At 36.4% G+C, this 23,161-nt stretch overlaps 1 protein-coding gene across 2 annotated transcripts in view; it reads left to right on the forward strand.

The window, feature by feature from the left end:
* CADPS2 (calcium dependent secretion activator 2) overlaps positions 1-23,161 on the forward strand; it is a 315,329-nt gene that overhangs the window by 227,111 nt on the left and 65,057 nt on the right. For both annotated transcript variants that reach the window (XM_032193226.1, XM_032193218.1), the window contains exons 15-17: positions 1,492-1,555; positions 3,347-3,470; positions 20,206-20,309. In XM_032193226.1, coding sequence (XP_032049117.1) covers positions 1,492-1,555; positions 3,347-3,470; positions 20,206-20,309 — 292 coding nt within the window. The remainder of the gene's footprint in view (positions 1-1,491; positions 1,556-3,346; positions 3,471-20,205; positions 20,310-23,161) is intronic.

Raw genomic sequence — 23,161 nt, forward strand, 5'->3', positions numbered from 1 at the left:
TTACACAAATATCTCCTGAGGACCAATATCTTGGTACCCAGTAAAAGGCTGTAATGCTGGAGGCAGGACTGCTTAGAGTGTCCCTTTAGGCATCAACTATGATCATTTCCTTTTCTCTAAGGTTCTTATCTCAAGAAAACAACTCTTCCCTGTCAGAAGCTCTTTGTACCAATTGCACATAAAAGCTGGCTGCCCATGTCATACTCATGGATATTGAATAACCCCCAGGTCTTCAGTCTGCATTTTCAACTTTAAACTGTGGAATTTGGAGACTTCTTATGTTGTTTACATTGCAGAACATACACTGGTTTGAAATACTAAGTATAATCAAAGAATGAGTGACGTTTATTCAAAAACTACCATTCCAAGTTAGTAAGAATAAACCATGGGAAAGACTTGGATTCCAAGGATTATGGAAAAGAAAGAGTCAAAACAACTAAGGGCCTAAGGGCCATTAAATCTCCTTTCCTAATTTGTTAACAGGTCCCCAAGAGTTGTTAGCACTACTGTAGGATAGAAAGAGAATGAGGCAAAGCAAATACTGAAATTCTCTCAGCTGGAAATCCTTTTTTGACCTCATTTACAGGGCTTTATTTTGGCTGACCAAAATGCATATCTAAAATTCACTGGTCTGAATCCTTTTATCATTAGAAAGTATTTTACTGTTGGAAAATATTAGAACATGAGGCTGCCATTGAGTAATAATAAGAGAAAAATAATCTTAGCAAAAAGATTTGAGGAAAAGAAATCCATTTTCCAATTGGGGATATTCCAAAAGATTTTATAGACAGGATTAGGAGAGGCTACTACTGCTTTAGCTCTATAGTCTCATTGAGCTGCTCTATTGGATCATTCATCAGACAACAATTAAAAACAAATCTATGAATGGGATCACTTTTTTATTTACATGTTATATGTTATTGGAAGTGCGGAGACAGAATCAGGTATGTTTTAAGTCCTAGCCAATAAAATTAAAAATGACAGAAAATGCTTTTCCAAACTTTTTATAATAAAATAGGAAACATTATCTGCACACGATTTTGCTCCCAAGTATCTCTAAAAACTTAAATATCAGATATTTTATTCTTATATTAATCCAATATTAAAGCTAAAAGATAATACACAGAGTGTTGCTTCACTGTCATGTAGCTGTTATGACTACATGAGAAATAGTATCTCTTTCCAGGAAGATGAAAGTTAAGCTCATCAGAGACTATTAATTATCTTATAACTATTAATTAGTTGAGAAAGTGCATGCAATGCTTTTTTCCTTTTGTATTTTTTCTATAGTAAGGCCTGAGCTGCTGGTGGGTTTATACTGCTATGGTATATATATTCTTCATGGCAGACTAGTGAAGAGATCATCTGTTTTCATTAGTACTTTGCCTATGGGAGTCTGCTATTAAAATAATTTAATGCGAGTTTTGTACACAGTTACATCTCAAAGTAAATTCTTATCATTTTCTCTCTCTCTCTCTCTCTTTTTTAAAGATACTGTTTCCCTTTTGGACGACCTGAAGGAGCTTTAAAAGCCACATTATCATTACTTGAAAGGGTAAGTTTGACAGTATAGTTTACGTTCTGCCTGAGTAGTAAGCCTGCATTTTTCTTTTGCCTTCAGGCCACTGAAATTTGACTTGTTTCTTCTTTAGTATTCTACTACTGGTTTTAGTTGTTCACTGGGAGGTGTTTGTTTGTTTGTTTGTTTAGCTTTGTTTTTCTCAGTGTTTTCCACAAATGCAAACAACTGTTCTCTGTAGGACAAATTGCTTGGAATTTCACTTTAAGCCACTGCAATTACACTGTTTCTTTATAATTTAATGACTACCTAGCATTATCTCTAAAGTAGTACAGGTCTACTCTACATCCCCTCTTTCCTGCTGTCTACAACTTCCTTGCTGCTGATTTTGTCAGTACTGGTACAGAAAATTAAAAAGCATCTATATAATCCAAATAATCTTCTATAAATATGCAGTCTGAGTCAATTTAAGAAAAAACAAACAAACAAACAAACAAAAAACTATCTGCAATAAAACTGTCATGGGCAGTTAGCAGTGTAAAGCCCTGGAAAGCAAATCCTCTTTTACTGACTGAAAGGGAGAAGGCCTTGTAATGGTAAAAGCATCTCTGCCTTCTCTGGGGAAAGAGAATTTAAAATTCCAACAGGGATTTCAGAGGACTATCAGTAGGAGCCTGAAGAGTGTGTGAATGGGAAAAGGAAAAAAAAAGAAAAGAAAAAAAAAAAGAACAAAAAAAAGCTTAGTTCCCACTCCGTATATCTCTACTAAAGTCAATGAGGTCTGGCCCTGGGAAGTGACAGCCGTTTAGCCTTGCAGAACACACCATAGATGGAGATTCTGTCTTAGAAAGCATTCTCCCCCTCTGCTCAGATCTTCGGAGACACCACCTGGAGTATCGTGATCAGCTCTGAGGTGCCCAATATAAGAAAGATATGGACCTGTTAGAGGTCCTTGAAGAACCTCCTATGAAGACAGGCTGAGAGAGAAGGCTCTGGGAGACCTTATTGTACATAAAGGGGGCCTACAGGGAAGCTGGACTTACTCCTGACTCTTTGTCAGGGGGTGTAGAGATAGGACAAGGGGTAATGGCTTTAAACTAAAGGAAGATAGATTTAGATTTGATAAAAGGAGGAAGTTCTTTACTCAGAGGGTGGTGAGGCACAGGAACAGGTTGCCCAGAGAAGCTGTGGATGCCCCATCCCTGGAGGTGTTCAAGGCCAGGTTGGACGAGGCTCTGAGGAACCTGGTCTGGTGGGAGGTGTCCCTGCCTGTGGCAGGGAGGTTGGAAATAGTTGATCTTTAAGATCCCTTGCAACCCAAACCATCCTATGATTCCATGATTGTGTGATTTTTCACAAGGATGTGCTAAATTTGAAAGACTTAAGGAAGAAAAACAATCAGTATGAGCTAGTTCTGATGGCATTGTTCATACTTTCTCTTTTACGCTGTTGAAGAATCAATGGTTATGCAATGGTGGAAGCTTTTCCGCAGGTGAGAACAAAGCAAATTTTCACATTCACATGTTTTCTGGGTACCATGATCCAAACCATGCAAGGAATGCTCTTGTTATACTGTTCTTGGTGTCACCCAAATGAAAACTGATTGGCATGCTGCAAGATCTTGCAGTATCTTGTATAAAGTGTAAATACAGTGTTCAACAGAAGTCTTTAAAGACAAATATCTAGTTTCACCAGCTGAAATAGTTCCTTTTTGATTTCTTCCTTTAATTATTATCACAACTGAAGTAACATTAGGATACTTTTATCCTTTTCCCCTGAGTATTAAGTAATGAGTGTAACCAAGTGGTATAATTGTCTCTGGTACAGGTTTTAATGAAAGATATTGCCACTCCTATACCAGCAGAAGAGGTGAAGAAAGTGGTCAGAAAATGTCTGGAGAAGGCTGCCTTGATCAATTACACTCGACTTACAGAATATGCCAAAATAGAAGGTTAGTACAGCAATCAACTGCCAAAGTGGCTGTAAAAGCCAACAATGCCTATTAACTGAATATTCTGTGAGCAGCCTTTTGCCTTTCCTGAACAAACCCCTTCCACAGCAAGGGGAAATGTCTCATTAAAATCTCAGCTGGTGAACTATGGAGCTTTTTCCTATTCATTGGCTTTAATATGCCTCCTGGGACCCTGTTTGAATGGAAGACCAGGACTTCTTAATTTAAGTTGCCCTTTGTTCTTACTTTTGAGTTTTCCACAAATCTAAAAGGTTGTTTATGGATTATTTTTTATTTCTCTAACTATTTCTAGTAATTAAACTACTGACAGGAAATTCTTTACTTATCAGCAGTAACAGTACCTTGAAACTTGAAAACTCTGGATGTACATGCCTTTCCGATGTATTTATAAGGCAGACAGATAAGTGTCATTTATTTTTGCTGTTGTGTTTTCAGATGTATGAAAATAATCTGATGATTAAAACTTTAATTGCATCATGATTTCCTGAATGAACTAATGGGACAAAACACTAGAATTTATTGTAATCAGTAGTTTTTCTGGAATTTACATATGTTCTGGAACATATACATTGAAATTAATTTAAGACCATACTAAAAAATTGGCTAGGAAACACAACATCATTTTAATATTGTACAGAAGTAAACCTTATGTAGAACAAAGACGAAGTCACAATAGTGACATGCTTTGTAAAGACACAGCTGTTACTCTCCATAAAGCACAGAAAGCTATATGTGTACAGATATATTCAGAAGTAGAAAACCATATGTGTGCATCTATGTAAGTGTTTCTTTTGAGGTACTGTCAATTAGCATGAAAATAAATGATGACTTCTGCTTTAAAAATCTAGTTTTTATATGGTGAGGAAGGATTTTTCATAGCATATATTTCTAGAAATACACCAGAAGAAATAGTTATCATAACAACAAAATGAAGAAGCCCCATATGTCCAGCAATATTATAAAGTCAACTTTTTTTCCTTTTTCCATTTCTGTTCAAATTCTCTGAAAAGCATGATTTAACCAATCTCAGAAGTGATTAACAAAAAAAACCCATCTCATCACTATGGCAACCAGTATTATATCATGGGAGTAACAACATGAAACCATCTTAGTAACCAGTTTATCATAATTAATTATGATATCATGTTGTGTTAAAGAAAGAAAGATGAATATTAAATCTATTCTGGAAAACAAGAAAGCAAAAGTATGATTTCCCTTAGTTTTTATCTTCCTGTATTCGTAAGAAGGATTTTTTTGATGCTCAATATTAGTCTCTTAGCAAACCTATTGAAATAATGGGTATAAAAATTGAAATAGTTTTAAAAAAAATACAAAAGTTTGCCAAATATATATAAACTCTCTGACACTAACTTGGATTGGAAAAGGTTTTTACAATGAAGTAAATACATCTTTATTCAGGATTTTTAACTAAATCCTAGAAAATGTTGGCAGTTCACTGTGAACATCAAATTCTGCCCTTTCAAATATGCATACTAGTAATACTGCTGTAAGCTGGAATGGCATATAAAACTGAAGTCCATTCCATGGCATATATTGACTTGCAAATTTCTTTTTGGGTTTATTTTCTTTTGGTTTAAATACAACCAGGTTTCTATAAGTAGATTTATACTCAAGATAGATAATTGCATATAGAAGTCTAGTACATCAAGAGAGATAGATAAAGTACTTTTTCTGAGAATAAGTAGTGTACTGTTTGAAAGTGAAGGGCTCCAATGCCATAACATCAGAAAATTAAACACATTGGTCTTCAGTTGCAATGAGATATAAATGTAATAGTTTTCATCCATTCCCTTTACGTTTATGGGAACATTACTGTATCCTGTGCACTGAAATAGTGTTCTCTTGAAGTAATTAATGCCTATATTTGCATTAATTACTTATTCCTCAAATTGAATTTGAGGAGACAAAAAGGAGACAAGAAAAAAACCACGGAAGTGGTATTGGCATTTCTGCCACAGTCAGGACTGTCACTGCTGTTCTCAAAATTTTAAGTCTTTAACTCCTTGGTATTTATTCTACTCTGATGAAATTGAAGTAGTTGTATTTCTACAATGATATTTTTTCCTTTTTTGTTTTGTTTTGTTTTGTTTTATTTTGTTTTGTTTTATATTTAGCAACAACAGAAAAGGATTCAGGTGATTACTGTTTGTGTGCATGTCTGCATGTGATTTATTGTGTTGGTGTGTTGCATCTGTTGTTTTGTTATTTTTGTTGATTTCAACATTACCAAGATATTGACCAGAACATAAGCAAGCCTTAAAATTAATTTTGATACAGTATAGTATAGTCCCTGTGTTATTCATTTGTACCAGTGCTTAATTATGATGTGTATATTTATGAGCAATACAGATAATTTTATTATCCTGTATATTTTGGAATATTAAAACAATTCTAGTTTTTGTGAAAGAGCTGTAACAAAGTGATGCAGAGAAGTTTAGCTGTTAATCCCAAATGAATATCTTGATAAGAGAACTGATTTTATAAGGTTTTTTTTATATCTCTCTGATATGGCTGTGGTTTGTAATAAGTTTCTTTTTGTAGTTACAGATGAGGTTTGAAAGCATGGTCGTTCTTTGTGTTTCAGATTTCTTAAATCTGGTATGCCACATATTCTACAGTAGTGCAGAGAGTTTACTGAGTGCTTGTATCCAAGTAATTAACCAAATGATCAAAAAAGAGCATAGATGAAGTACTGGCTACACAGTGACCAAGTAGTAATGGCTACTCAAACAAAAAAAAAAATGTCTGAGTAGTGGCTATATGGAAGCATGACGGATTGTGCATATACGTGCACATTGGAATGGAATTGAATAGAGTGGAACGGAACAGAACAGAACAGAATAGAATAGATGCACACACTACTTTGTCTTACCTTTCTTAAAGATGTACAAACAGCCCCAACAGTAGCCTGATGATAATACTTTGTGGGGTTTCAGCCACAGCTGTGGCAAAGAGTTTTGAGTTGTTCGTTTTCTCAGAATACATTCATTTTCTGTCCATAGGGACCGACTGGGTGATTACTTTAAAGGTTGCATCCGGGTAGTTGGAAATGGAGCTCCTTGACATTGAAGGGCCTGAAGGGAGAAAGAAAGTTTATTTTTCACTTTCCCCTTCTCTGTAAGAGGAACTGCTTACTTAGCCAGTAAGCAAGCAGAAAATGATAGCAAATTATAAAGACTACATTTTTTAAAAGTTATGTTCATAACTTAAAATTCCAAAAAATCAATGATTCCCAAGACTTCCTTATGTAGTTGAAGAAAATATCTTTTCAAATGAGAAATTTAGAAAGTGTTGACTTTGTGAAATGAGAAAACTGAGTTTAGAGTTTGTCTCCTATGACCTTTGTGCTCCAAAACCTCAGTTGTACACTTCTGTATAACATGTATACAGAAAAGCAGAAATCTTTCTTTCCCACACATTTGCTATTCTTATTTTTTTCTCAGGCCCATTATGTCAGAATCACAAACCATTAGGCACAGATGACATATAAGCACAGAAAAAAAAAAAAAAAAAAAAAAAATGGACTGTACCTATTTTCAGTCATTTTACACATTTGGTTTAAGGATGCTTTGAGAGGAACTATTGCCATGTTCTAGCAAATCTGTCCCCTAAGTGACCTGGCAAATGGGAGTATTACAGAATGGATGAGAGGAAAGCCTATGGCATACAGTGAGTAAATGGAAATTTACTGCGTGAGTTAGGTGAAGCTAGAGGTTTTGAGGTTGTATTTATAATTTAATTGCTTAGTTTAATTATGTTTCTAACTGAAATACAGGTGAAAATTAATGATACCACTCTGAAAAATTAATTTTATTGAAAAAAGTAAACAGACTGCGTTGCACAAGAATTTAATTTTGCATTGAATCAATTTATCTGGTATAAAAGGTTAAGTAGTTAGATGGGATCCAAATAAAATTTGATCTTGGGCATCATTCATATTTTAGCCTGGCCAACAGAGCCAAATCCTGTTCCTGTTGGTGTCACTAGCTGCACTACAAATTTCATCATGAGCTTCATGTACAACATGTTTAGCCCTAGAACCACGTATTGTATTGTTGTGGAAAATAAGGAAAACTATTTCTTGATAATTATTTTTACCTTTTAACTTGTAACTGGATACCGTATAGAGAATCTTGAATTGCAAGAGTGTCCTTGTTGGGTAATGCAGAGGTGAACATGCAAATTCTTTTCGTTGCGAGAATCCTTTCCAGCAGTGTGGTTGCCAGGTTCCCAGGTCTATTCCCCAAGTGCTCTCATTTTCACGGTCTCAATTGAACAAGACTCTGAATGCTTTCCCAGAAGACGGTGGTTACTTTCTTAATGGCAGACGCAGTAGTATAAGCAGCACTTGTATTAACAGGATTTGTTTGCAGTCAGGATGACATTTTATTTAGCACTCCCATGTTGTTGTACTATTATGAATATAGAACAGCTTTTTTCAATAAAAATTACATTTGCAGTGACAATTATACAAGGTTCAGCATGTCATTCCTTATGACATGTACAGCTGAAATTCTCATGGAGTAGCTAATCTGTTCAGTCAGTATAATTGCCATTATGGAGAGAACAACATCAAACCTACTATTATAATTTTGAACTATGTCTAAGAACTCTCATGTAATGCCCTTGTAGTTTGCAGCAAGGGTTTATAATTTGTCAAGAAGATGATCATGACATCAGTATGTGAAAATCTCTTTTTAAGTATAAACTGTTTTCATTTCTGCACATGCTGCCATTGAGACCGCTACCTGAAAGTAGTTTTTAGATCATTTTGTGTACGACATGTTTTCTAGTCTTACTCAATATTTAACTTGAGTTATCTCTCCCAATAGATTATGAAGAACATCTTTTGGCCTGCTAGATGCTGAGGCCAGAGCCAAATACTTCAGATGAATGTTGTATAGCTTCCAATGAATAGCTTAGAGAAATTTGCATGCCTCCCTCACCTGTTTTCTTTTCTCCATAAAACATCACCTTACTTATACAGAAATCATATGTTTATTTGCATTTTATACATACCCATTAACAAATACACAGTAATAAAATACTGTATTCCTTCTCAGAAACAATTTTTTCCTCATTTGCATTAATTTGAAATTTGAATGGATGAGGAGGAATGGACTCTGCAAGTGCTGTTGTCATTGCCTAAGAGAAGTGGTAGAACCTCACATGTAAACACATTTTTCAGCACAAGGGCATTACTTTTCTGTGGAGTAAAAAAGGGCCTGGGTTAGGGATTAAAGTGGTAAATGGCTGTGAAGCGAACGGGTCAGTATCTGTCATTGTTGGTAGATACTCACTTCTGAGGTGACAGACAGATTGTAAACGTGAATTATTAGGTATTTGTCTTTGAACTCATTCTTTTTAAAAGTCTATGATAACTGAATATGTATATACTGGGATCCTTCTGCCAATCAGTTTTAATAAAAGGAATGAGAATAGATTCAATTAAAATCAGGGCAAATAGTTACTGTGTAGCGTGCAATTGCTCAAAGGCAAATCACAGTTGTCATCCCAATATTTCTTTCTCTCAGACAGACTGCCAAAGGCTGAATAACTGTTAACTCCATATAATAGAGGGTCAGGAGCAACTCAACAGTTGCTTTTTTAAAGGACACTGATCGTTAACATACTCATTACATACAAGTTTCTAAAGGAAAGGGTAGTATGTAAATGCCCTCAAGGCTCAGAAGGATCTATCTGACTTAAAAAGAAGAACACTACAAACATTATTGAAATTGAGAAGACAAGTGGAGAGAGTCATTGTACCTGGAGAGGACTTGATTAAAGCTCTCCATGCATGTTCATTTCACTGAACAAACAAAAATGAATGAGTTGCACAGCTGCATAGCACCTTCCTGGTCTCTGTTTATTGTGCAACTAAAACGGAAATATAAGAATACAATCAAATATTCCAGATTTCAGTTTTGGAACAGAGGTCTGGAAAGGAACCTGGGGACTGTTAGGTCCTCATCCTGATACCTCCTTCATAAATGTACCCAAATACTGCCTTAACAGCTGGGCTGAGCTGTTCTTCATTCTGTATTTCTTCCCCTTTTCTGCCCCCTGCTTCAACCAGGTGAAGGCCATTTCAAGTCCTTCACAGAATCACAGAATCACAGAATTTCTAGGTTGGAAGAGACCAAAGATCGAGTCCAACCTCTCACCTAACACTAACAAGTCCTCCACTAAACCATATCACTAAGTTCAACATCTAAACGTCTTTTCCCGCTCTACTCTGCGCTGGTGCGGCCTCACCTCGAGTACTGTGTGCAGTTCTGGGCACCACAGTATAAGAGGGACATGAAGCTGTTGGAGGGTGTCCAGAGGAGGGCTACGAAGATGGTGAAAGGCCTGGAGGGGAAGACGTACGAAGAACGGCTGAGGTCACTGGGCCTGTTCAGCCTGGAGAAGAGGAGGCTGACGGAAGACCTCATCACAGTCTACAACTTCCTCGTAAGGGGGTGTCGAGAGGCAGGAGACCTTTTCTCCATTAACACCAGTGACAGGACCCGCGGGAACGGGGTTAAGCTGAGGCAGGGGAAATTTAGGCTTGACATCAGGAGGGGGTTCTTCACAGAGAGGGTGGTTGCACACTGGAACAGGCTCCCCAGGGAAATGGTCACTGCACCGAGCCTGTCTGAATTTAAGAAGAGATTGGACTGTGCACTTAGTCACATGGTCTGAACTTTTGGGTAGACCTGTGCGATGTCAAGAGTTGGACTTGATGATCCTTAAGGGTCCCTTCCAACTCAGGATATTCTATGATTCTATGATTCTATGATTTTAAAGACCTCCAGGGATGGTGACTCCACCACTTCCCTGGGCAGCCCGTTCCAATGTCTAACAACCCTTTCAGTAAAGAAGTTCTTCCTAACATCCAACCTAAAACTCCCCTGGTGCAACTTTAGCCCATTCCCCCTCATCCTGTCACCAGGCACATGGGAGAACAGACCAACCCCCACCTCACTACAGCCTCCTTTAAGGTACCTGTAGAGAGCAATAAGGTCTCCCCTGAGCCTCCTTTTCTCCAGGCTGAACAAGCCCAGCTTCTTCAGCCGCTCCTCGTAGGACTTGTTCTCCAGACCCCTCACCAGCTTCGTCGCCCTTCTCTGGACTCGCTCAAGCACCTCCTTGCTCTATAAGTTATGAATCACCCTACAGCCAAATTACTACCTAATTTTTAGCACACTACCCTTCTCCTTTATCTCAGATAGCTCCTTCCTTTATTAGCTTCATCTCCAGTCAATCCATACTCTATGATGCGTTTTAGACAATTGTTTTATACTTACACAACCAACTTTTTAATAGCCTTTCATTATCTTTTAGTCTTTTGTTCTTCAGTTTTATCATCTTAGAAGCCTTTCTTTATTAAAGTTTGAATTGAGCCTTGAACATTGGAGACTGTGCAAAGTCATGTCCATGAAATGCCTTGCACAGTTCTCAATCTGCACCAGTTTGGTGGCTGCACACTAATGGCTACCTAAGCTCCACCATGCCACTCCTTCATCCTCATTCTCTTCCCTTGCTCCATGTGGGGTCCCTCCCATGGGAAGTTGTCCTTCCCAAACTGATCCTGCGAGGACTTCCCACAGGCAGCAGCTCTTCAAGAACTGCTCCAATATGGGTCGGTACCATGCAGTGTGTCCATCAGGAGCAAACTGCTCCAGTACGCATCCTGGACAAGCGGCAGTTCCCCCCAGACCCCTGATCCTGTGTGGGCTCCTCTCCACAGGTACAGCTCTGGCCTATAGTCTGCTTACGCAGGGCCTCTCCACAGGCCACAGCCTCCTCCAGGCCACATCCACCTGCTCCACCGGTGGCTCCTCCACAGGCTGTAGCATGGAGATCTGCTCCATGGGCTGCAGGGGGACAGCCTGCTCCACTATTGGCCTCTCCACGGGCCACAGGACGCCTGGAGCACCTTTTCCCCCTCCTTCTTCACTGACCTTGGTGTCTGCAGGGCTGGTTCTCTCATTTCTCACTCCTCTCTCCCATCTACTGTTGTGCAGCAGTTCTTTCCCTTCCTTAAATTTGCCGTCCCAGAGGCCCAACCAACATCACTCATGGCTCAGCTCTGGACAGCAGCAGGTCCCTTTTGGAGCCGACTGGAGTTGGCTCTGATCTAACACGGGGCAACTGCTGGGTTCTGCTCACAGAGGCCACCCCTTCAGCCCCCTCAAAACCAAACCCTTGCCACATAAGCCCAATACAACCATAAATGCTTAATGTAATATGTTTGAGAAATGCTGGTGTTTTCCTGTCCTTATCAGGTTTGTGGCACACAGCTGTTCTGTGAAAAGTTAATACAATCCAGTCTGCATAGGCTGATCATTTCCAACTGCTGAGTTATAGCAAATGTTTACTGCTGTTCATTTGTCAAGTGCATTGCCCTTCCTCTTAAAGTACTATATTTTGTTTTTCCTTCACATTCTTTGGTGTTCTCCAATTCTTCTGTTACTGCATTTTGACCTTGCTCTCTATTGCCAGTGTTTTACAACATTGTTACCTGCACATTCTTAAAATTTATTCTGAAGTCATCGGTGCAAATATTAAAGAAGCTCACTCCTACAGTGGATCCTCAAGGAACTCCTCAAGAAACCTTTATTTGCTCTTTCTCAACACTACCCATAGCCTTTCTCTTGAGGGAGCTTTTTTATCCAACACACATTTTCTTTTTTAACCCTCATTTTTGTAGGCTTAACTGGTAGTCTTCCCATGAAGCACTGTATCAAATGCTTTAGTAAAGTCAGAATAGATGAGATCTACTGAATTCCTTTCCCTTGAAAATATCCTATCAAGAACAGCCACTGCACAAGTCTAGTGCAAACTACATTTGCAAATATGTTTTATTGTTTTCATTGTGTGTCCTCAATTAGTCATTTCTTCAAATTTCCTTTTAATCGTCATCATCACTTTTCCTCACTCTTTACCTGTAAGCATTAGGTTTGCTCTTGTCACCTTTCAGTAACAATTCGGAAATTTAGACTCTTAAAATTATTAGATTGATGAAAAACTAAGTCTGCACTTTCAAGTGCCAGTTGTCTGGCACAAGGATGTCAATTATTCAGCTCCTTTAATTCATGGAGCTCTTCAGTTTGCCATGTTTGTTACCTCTGAGTTTTCTTCCACGGGAACAGAAAGTGCTAAGAACATTAGCTCTTGCCCCCTTTGAAGAGAAATTATAAGCAAGGAAAGGAAGAAAATACCAAAATACCAAGTGCTAGTATCTCATCTGTGTTTCCAAAACCAGAACACAAAGCATCATAAATTAGGTGACTTTGATCAGTAATTAAAAAATGAGATTTCTTGTTATCTCTGAATTTTTGTTACTGATTTTACCTCTTCAGATTTCATGTTGGTTTTTTTTGTTTTGTTTTGTTTTGTTTTTCTTTCTTTTTTTCCCCCAGCTTCACATGAAGCAATAGTTTCTCATTTTTGTAAAGAAATGTGATTGTTCCGTGAAGGTAATTCCATTGAATATGATAATAAATTTGAAAAAGCTGAAAACATTGTAGTGTCACTCACTTTATAAAACAATAGGTTATAAACTAGGAGATGTAAACTCTAACTTCCTACAAATCTCATAATTTTTGTGTACAAACAGTTTAAAACTATTTTGTCTCCAGAATTTAAAATCCTGTTTAATTCTTAGAAAGCAATCATGGAAAGACTAGTTTCAAGTTCACAATTAAAGCTAAATTCCATTATTTATATAAGGCTAGAATTCTTTTTTAATCAGAAAAATATAGGATGTCCTCCCAGATGTCCATTCCTTACTTTTTTATTGCAGAATTAATTCTGTGAGAATTTTCAAGAAAATCCACCAAGGTCAAATCTAAATTATCTGCCAATGGATTATCCTAGTTGCAGATTAACTCTGGAGAGTCAGTTCAGGTCTAGTAGTATAAATTAGCTCCAGTTTATTGTCACTTGTACTCCCTTTGTTACAAGTCTGGAAGCAGCACTGCTGGTTTTGCATGTCAAAAAGTCTGAATTAGCTGGCCCTACTGGAGCAGAATTGGCTTCATACATCTCAAATTATGATGCATTTTATTATCAAATTATATTATGGCCTTTTACTTCAGGGTTTCCCTGTCATCTCTGCATTTCCCTGTCACTCTGCATTGGTATGAATTCACTTTCAGGCTCTGATTTAGAGTGAATCAGCCATGCACTATAGCAAGAGAGTTGGTATAAAATAAAGGAGAGTTCATTTAGATTCCATGCACTACAATTGGATCTGGAAAGAAGTACATATAATTTAGGTCCCTTTGCAGAATATCTGGACAGGCAGTGTTTCTTCAGAAACTCTAAGATTTCCTCAGGCATACACTGCTGTGTGCACTGCACATCCTTGAAGGAGTTTGATTGGGGTTGTTTAGTCTGGAGAAGAGGAGGCTCAGGGGAGACGTTATTGCTCTCTACAACTACCTGAAAGGAAGCTGTGGGGAGCTGGGGGTTGTCCTCACAGGTAACTAATGATAGGACTAGATGGAATGGCCTCAAGTTGCACCAGGGGAGGTTCAGGTTGGAAATGAGGAGACATTTCTTCCCAGAAAGAGTAGTCAGGTATTGGAACGGGTTGCCTGGGGAGGTGGTGGAGTCACTGGGGAGGTGGTGGAACAGTGGTTCCTGGAATTCAAGGAAAGGTTGGACCTGGTGCTTAGGGACATGGTTTAGTGTGTGATGCTGGTGGTAGAGGGATGGTTGGGCCAGATGATCTTGAAGGCCTTTTCCAAACTTAGTGATTCTATGATTATGATTCTATGATTATAATTGCCCACAGTCATCGCATTATTTTCCCTCTTGTGGGTGTAATTCTGGTGCATGCATACAAATGCATTATTTGGTGCTTAAACCTGTATGTCAGTGGACAACTTGTGCTTTCTCCAGGTTTGATTGATACTTAACATTAATGTTAAGTAGCACAAGAGCTGAGTTCTGCCAGTGACCAGTGTAACAGTGCCACTGAAAATCAAAACAAATGTCAATTATCATACATAAAAGATCAAAATGCAAATTGATGGTCTATTACAGTTCGGCATAAAATGAAATGAATGAAATCCTAAGCTGCAGCACAGAAGTCTCCAGAACCAACTAGCTTTCTGGATGTGGTGATACCAATAGGCTCATTGAGATTGTGAACTCAGGGTCTCTCTCAGCTTCCATGGCCATGACAGGAAGTGATGATCCAAAGGAGGAGCTGTTCTTAAACATCACATGATTACTTGTCTTTTTTCTAGTATCCCTACCATTAGTCAATAGAAGATTCTGTGGTGTGGGGACAACCTGGCTGTCATGAGTGTCTTGGTTTGAATAGGCTTGTTGGAAGAAAAGGAGGAAGGATGAAATATTAGACTGGGAAAATGAGTAAGGTATATACATGTATGCTGTTCCACAGCAGTTAGACCACCAGACCAGAAACAGAAACCTGCTTGTTGCACGGTATTCATAAGTGAGGAGAATAATCCTCTTTAATTAGGAGATTGCTCAGTCATCATCTGGATAATAGTACTGCCCGAGCACCTTCTCCTTGTCACTGTTCCTGCTTGTAGCAGATCCCATCCTGCTGATCAGTATCATAGCGGTTCTGCTGGGAAGACAGATTTCCTCACTCCATTCCCCACCAAGAAAGACAGAGCTCAGCTGTTCAGCCTGGTTAATTGTCATGGTTCTTGTCTCAAAGGCTAAGCAAGAACACTTGGAAATACAAAACAAGGTTGTGATGGAATTTTATAAAGCATAGAATTTGCTATTATATATCAGTCATTTACAAAAGCAATAGCACAATACAACATTGGTAAAGTAAGCATTAAAAGAATTAAGAAGAGGTTAATTGAGAGACCTAAGAAATTGCACATCAAACAGTAATTGCCACTATATCAACAGAGTTCTAGAAGAGACTTTTTTGTGTGTGTGCTAGACCCAATGCTATTTCACATTTTCATATTCAGTGGGCGTAGATGTAAAATCTTAGCTTAAAGATGTACAGATAATGCAAAGCCCTGTGGGAAGTAATGATAGCAAAACATTGGTGTGATTGGGAGTGCTTGGAAACCTTAAGTCTTTCAAGCCAAATATGTTCTAATATAAGTAATGCAAACGTACATACTGTAAAATAATAACCCTAGCATAAAAAGGAATGCAGGACATACAGAATATGGGATTGTACCTGGTAGACATTCATTTTGAAGTGCATTTGGGGTAAAAGCAGACAAGCAGCTTGTCAAGCTCACAGTACCCAGATGTGGCAGAACAAGGCAGCATGAGTAAAGTTGTGAGGACATCTGGCATAGCTTAGTACTTGAGTCATCCTGTAGTCAATATTTTTAAGATCTATTAAAAAATTGATATAGAAAAGAGATACAAATATTTTTAATGATGGGAAAAGCATACAGTTGAAGGACTCTGTTGATTCAGATCCTTAAAGATAAGTGGCTTATATCAGAGTGCAGAACACCTTCACAGAGGAAAAACAAACAGGAAGGGAAATGTCTCTTCACTTGGCAGAGAAAGGCATAGTAAGACCAAAGAGCCAAAGCCAAGCAAATGCCAATGAGAAATTTAACACACACATTTAACAGTGATGGCGCTTACATGCTGAGGGGTAAAGGAGTGAACAAGCAAAGTGAGTTGTCTTCAAAGATGAAATCTTTTCTGGAAAGCAAGTATAAATTAGGCTTCAGACAAACTGGGCTCAGTGAAGAAGGTACTGTGAGAAGTTCTTTGACCTGTGTAACATAGGAGGTCAGACTGGATGATCTGACAGTCCCTTCTGGCCTTAAACTCCATCTGTCCATGAAGCAGTCACCTTTTCATTTCAATAGCTTTTTACTCAGTTAACTTATCTCATTTAACATTTTTTCCTTGGTACTTATGTGACTCACTGATAATGTCTACTTGAGAAAGCATCCATTATTCGCAAAGCCTGTTTTGCTTTTTCATTTTGGCAGAATGTGAAGCAGAAAACAGATGATTGATGGCTTTTTCTGTTTATTTTCTAAAAGATGTCAAGCAGCGTATTTACTGACTCGACTCCTGCAGCAACTTGTTAGCTTGAGCAGTGTAAACACATCTTAACAACCCTTAGTAATTGTGGGGAGAAAGACATGACAAATATAATGAAAACTGACAACACTGATTTCTATCTTTTTTTTTTTTTTTTTTTTTTTTTTACACTTATAAAGACAAACACAGTATTGTGATGTTTTGGGTGTTCTAAAACTTCCAGATAATGGTTTATTGGTACTCCCATTTCAAATATACTACCCATTTGGTTAAAAAAAAAAATAAAAAATTAAAGTTACTATTTAGTTCATTTTTCTCAAATTAGTTCATGGCCACTTGTTTATACACTCATATAAATTCTGTCTGTAAACCCATGCTTACAAGATTTTGGAAAGATAAATGTCATTAGATAGTGAAAAAGACTAACTGATGTAGTAATTTATGTACAGAAAAAGTGGCTTTATATGAAGACTAAGTGAAATGTGGGAAAGCACATACCATCCACACAAAATTGCCGTATAGATTATTTCTTTAACAAATCAGACAACCACAAAATTAGACAGATTTGTCCAATGATGAAGAACGAGTGCAGTTAGTTACTGCATTTTCTTAACAGCAAATCTGATGATAGAAAAATAATGATTTTAAAAATATCATTGAAAGTTGTATGAAGTATCAAGAGTAATTTGCATGTTTTTAATTAGTAGAAAGTAGTTTCCAAGTACATGGAGAATTTCATGCAAATGTGAGACTAGAATTCACTAAGACTAATTTCTCCCACAATTTTAGGTATTCCTACTATGAAACATCATTTCAAAATTTACCATATTCACATCAAAAGAAAATTCCAGTTTCTTAACCTCTTCTTTCTCCTCAACATACTGATCCTATTGAAAAACTACTGAACATTAGTCCTATAATGACTGGAATCCTTGCAATTTCTTTGATTTGTTTTGATGCTAGCATCATCCCTGATAGTAAATAGGTCTTCTCTTTACATAGTGTTTATCAATCTGATGGATATATAGGAGCACTTTTGATCTACTCTCATCTTTCATTTTATTAAACTTCTTATGCCTTTAAAATAAAAATACTAACCAACCAAGAAACAAAAAAACTCCTTTGCTTATCCTTTCGACGCCATTTCTGATTTAAATTCATCATTTCAACACAGACAATCTCTGTATTTTCCAAGTGCTAGCTCAATTGAATTAATATTTCCTAGAGCCTGTATTTCTCTTCCTCATGATATCATCATAAGTGTGGTTCAGGATAATCTTACGTTAGCTACTAAGTCTTTGGTCTTTCTCCAGCTCTCCCTGATGATGTATGTTTAATAACCTTTTTAGGCTGTCTTGAACTTATTCCAGGTATGGAATAAGCGAACTTATTCCAATGCAAAAAAAAAAAAAAAAAAAAAAAAAAAATCTATCTCTATATATTTAATAGTTTAGAACTTGTTTAATGTCATTAGAAATGAATACAACTGTGAATGCAGTTATTTTGCTTGTTTAGTTAATGCTAAAAGCTATAAAGAACAGGTTGACTTTGTAATAAAGTGAGTTGTTTATGCTGAAATCAGACGTTCTAGTCTTGCTCTGTATTACTATTACTGGTTTCTTCCTAACAATTATTAGCATCGATGATACTGATACCAATGTATTAATTGTTATGTATACATGGAGAGGAAGATGCTTACACTAGAAGAAACAGCAATTTCTGTCCAGGATAAACACAGAAAACAGTTTAAGACTGAATCTAAACAGTAGCCTTTATGCTATAACCTGACAGGGGATGGACCAGTCCTTTCTAAACTCATTTAGTTTATACGTTAATATAGTCGTAGTAATACTCACATAAAGAGTTCTAGAGTATCAAATTTGTAAATTCAGTAAAATATTAATAACCATGATCTTGACACAGTGAATATAGTTTTGTGTCCTGGTGTGTGTTTTGTGCTTAGTCAATGTTCATACAAAAACCCTTTCTTCAGTTAGACTGTGGTTTTGGAAATCATATTATATGAATGAGTCTGCTTATGTGGTCTATTTTAATGAGCTTTGAGGTTTGTTTGTAGTTGCTTCAGTACCTAATTTGCTTGCTTTGTTATTGGCATTAGGATAATGTGTTTTTATAGTCACCTTTAAGTATGTGTTTGCTGGAGGTTCGAATGCACTGTTTCTTCAAAAATTGCATTAAAGCTCTGTTTCATAAAGGTACTGTGCATCAGAGTGTTAGCCTTGAAGAATTGGATAAGGTCACCTGCCTTTAAGATGTCTGAAAAGTTGTTTTGACTTGCCAGAAATGTTAAGTGTTTAAACATATTTAGTGTATGCAGTTTGATATTCTTACTGACAGCTAGGAGATCATGTAAGTTTTTAAATTAATCTGATAATGTTCTATGTCATGATGAATGCATGAATTGGGAAAAAATATCAGCTGAAATTTCTGCATATGATGGCATGTATTCATGTGAATCACTATTCATGTGATCTGTGACTATGCACAGAAAACAAGGAAATAGAATTCCTGAGACTTTCCCTCGCCTTGTGTTATCAATTTCATAAGTCAACTGCAAACCTATTCAATGTGACCCACCTGATAATTAAAAATACTTTAGATAAGACTATACTGTATGTCATAATTCCATCCCATGGTTTGTCATCTGGGAGAAGAGCTTTGTTGAATAAGCAGCCTCAGATACCTAATACCGATGTTCTTCCAAGCTATAAAAGTATGTAGCTGGAAAAATTACTTTCAGTAATTAATCTATGCTTGTAGAAATCTCCGTTATTCTCTTCCCTTGTCTCCCATGACTATTCCTGTGATATTCCTGTAGCCCTATGACTTTTTTTTTAATTAAAACTAAGGTGATTTTAATTGCTCTGAAAGACTTTTAGTTAAATCTGTTTTACCTTTGTTGTTTGCTTTCTTTTTAAAATCTGTTCTTTATAATGAATGATCCTCATGTCATTTGTAACTTTTGCATTTCTCCTTGTTTTCTTTTATTTGGAGTTTTCGGTCGGTTTGCATCAATTTTGTCATAGCGTGTGTTTTATAGTGCTACCTTTTACTGAATACTGAGTGATTAGATTCAATCTTATTAGTGAACAGCAGGTAGAAATGAGTTATTTGAACAATTATTGTTTTGCACTTTTCTTATTTTTAAATATGCCTAAAATGTTGTGTCTTATTTAGATAAAACATGTTTGGAATTTTTCACTGCTGCAAAATGCATGAATCTTGCTGATGACAGTAATGAGTCATCTAGTGAGAATGGCATTGTGTTGAGCATACAATAACAAAAAGGGTCTCGAGTGTCTGCTGTCTTTGTATCTCCGACCTTGAAGAGAATTAGAACTTGCTTGTTGCAGAAGTTGAGCATCTAATACATTGATGCACCTGTTAGTTCTCACATATTAAATCAGATAATGTTTATAATGATCAGTAATTCTTTGTGAAGTAAGTATTTTCTCTTTCTTGATCTGGGCATTCAGCTGCATTTACTTACATTAAATTATTGTATTCAACATGTGAAATTGCTTATACTACAAAAAAAAATTGTAACTTTGTACTACCCCCATTCCTTTCTGACATCATTTTATCTTACTACAGACAAACATATTTATTGTATCTTATTTCTAACTGAAGCAATTTTGGTTGGTTTTTTATATTCACATAGAGGCCATGAACCAAGCAACACCTGCTAGAAAACTGGAAGAGGTTCTTCACCTTGCAGAACTCTGTATTGAAGTATTGCAACAAAATGAAGAACATCATTCAGAGGTGAGGCTGTAACTGTAGAGAATGGTTTGTTCCTTCATTTTTTCTCTCCTGATGCGAAGCATTTCTGTCAAGAAACATTTTAGCTTTACTTTCTGACATATGTTTAAGGCAGTTCACATTTACAGAGGAATAAGGGACTTGAAGCTTATGAAAAGTGAAGTGACATAATCTACTTGAATCACTTGAATGTATTGTAGGTACAGAAATAAAAATTAAAGAGCATAAAATAGAGAAAACATCTTTGTGCCAGAGGTGGTGAAATGGTATGGAAAACATTCATAGCCCTATACAGTTGTTCCTTCCAACTTTTCACCTCTTGTTCAAAATAGACAGAAAACGTTACTCAATGCTAGTTTACATCATGCTGTTTAGGTCTCGATTATAAGATTAAAATAATGACAGGTATAATAATCACATTCAGATTGCTCTTCTGGAAAAGTAATTGTTTTAAACTTGCACTTTTAAAAATAGCATTATAAGGTAGGAAATATAAAACAGAACAGTTTTACTGTTTCTTACTCTCAAATCTTTTGCTTTGTGATACAGAAACCATAATATTTAGAATATTTAGAATTGCAACACCTTTTATATCAAGGTACTACAAAAATAAACTTGACCAGGTAAACATAATTGTACATATTATTAACATTTAATTAATTTATATATTTTTCTAAGGTTCAGGAAATTGTTTTTAAAATGTTCTAAAAAATCAATAAATATTTTTGAGGAAAATATACAAAGAGATAAACATGATTTAGTATATGTAGTTCTAAATATGATCATTCAAAACATCTGGTTTAATATCACACTATGGAATCTAGTTTTTAGCCTACATCTGTCATGTGTGAACTTGTTACAGATATTTTATCCTATATTGAAGAAACAGCTGTTTCAATGATTTGAAATGAATTCCCTGGAGGTCCTGTTCTACACTACTGTTGCCACTGTGTTACTCTGTAATGATTACTTAATAATATATATATATTGTTGTCTTTGTCTTTTGAGGAACTGCATTAATATAAGAATATTAGACTTCTGTGGAAAAGACCACAAAAGAAACAGATCAAATGATATGCATATGATTGAACATCTCTGTTTAAAGATTACTTTCCATACTATTGCAGTCAGAGATGTGGTATTTCTCAGAAGGATAAATATATTGAATGTGCCTTCAGAAAAATCAGTTCAGCAAAAGTTTTCAGTCTAAGACAGCCTGGAAAGAATGATAGTTTTAAGATTATTTTCCCCTTCCTTGTTTTATGTAATATATGTTCAATTTTACTGACATTTATAGAACATGAAGAATTTCAGTATTAAAATATATATGAGAAAAAGATCACAAAAATTATACGCTCCCTACGTACAACTGAAAACTAAATATGGTGACTTCACATTGTAATATTAAGTAAATGTTCAGTGTTTGATGGTGCAATTGATGAAAAGAATCGGTAATCTCTAAAACAGTTTGTCACACTTTTTAATACTAGATTTTTTTTTTGTTCACAACACTTCCAAATTTCTGGGATTCCCAAAGGGAAGAGAGGTATGTGACTTACAATGAACTAAGCATTATTATTCACTATTTAGAGCATGGAACAGTGCATTGAATGTGTAGCATAAATTGTGCTGATTATGTCAGGTGTTGTATCGCCACATTTCTGTGTCTTTCTATAATCTCAAAACTTTAATCTTCCTTTAATCAGGTCAGTGCTATTATTCTCTAAGAATATGTGTCACCAATTGCTAATTGCCTTTAGCCTATTTTCATATTACCCGTTATGACTGAACAACCATCTTAGTTGCGGTATTTGTTATTTTGTTCTTGCTGCCTAAGCAGTGATGGGTAGTTTTGGAGAGGATCAGAAGATTTTCCACCTGGATTCATTCAAAGTGTCATTTGCAAAGGGGAAGAAGATAGAAAGAGAATGTGCTGTTTTGCTCTGATTTGGGGTTGGGTTGTTTCTTTTGATTTTTTGTTGGCAATATTTTTAAAAAGCATTTTGAAAAGAGACTCCTGGCAATGAGTATATATACTTTTCTTCTTTATTTCTTTGCATTTCGTTATTTTTTTAGGTTAAGAATGTTTCTGTAAGGAGCTTCCGTTGAAGCAGGATTTACTAACGAGAAACAATTCAGTTTGAGGAAAAGGCTACACTTTAAACTCTTGCCAAAATTTTTGAAGCTTCATCTGTCCTTTTCACTGTGTTGTCAATCAGCATCCTTAAGTTTTGACAATTCAACACATCAAGTGTCTTTCAGTGATGCTTTCAGGACACCAAACATTTCTTTAAAACATTTGCCAATTCATCTTTTCTCCATTTAAGCTGCAATCATCCACCCAAAAAATAAATTATAGGTGACCATCAGAAAGTCCAGGAGGCAGGAACATATTTGTAGACAATTTTTCAAATGTTATCTCTTACTCGATGCCTTTTGGGCCTGAGTAGATAAAGTCTGCATACCTAGGACCTGCATTTCAGAAATGCAAGTGAGTATTTCTATGACTTTTTTGAAGTCGTGGGAACTCAGCACTTGCATAGATCAAATTATATACGTCCCATATTGGTAACTCAAAAATATTCAAAACAAGTTATTTGAAGACAGGGGAATAAGTCTGAAAGCAAAAGCTATATCTAGTATGCGTAGGTATTTCTCACCTTCAGATGTTTTCATTAATTCTGAACAAAACAGTCTCAGCAGTGTGTGATACTCATCTTGTTTCATAAGCTCACTTCACCTTCATCTTTAACTCCAGGCTCACAGCTCCCTCTGATTCAGTTTCAATACTGACCTTTCAAAACCTAGATTTGAACAACAGTAAAAAGGTACAAGAATTACATATGAAGCAGTCT

The sequence above is a fragment of the Aythya fuligula genome, chromosome 1, assembly GCF_009819795.1.
Source record: "Aythya fuligula isolate bAytFul2 chromosome 1, bAytFul2.pri, whole genome shotgun sequence".
Classification (NCBI taxonomy): Eukaryota; Metazoa; Chordata; class Aves; order Anseriformes; family Anatidae; genus Aythya; species Aythya fuligula.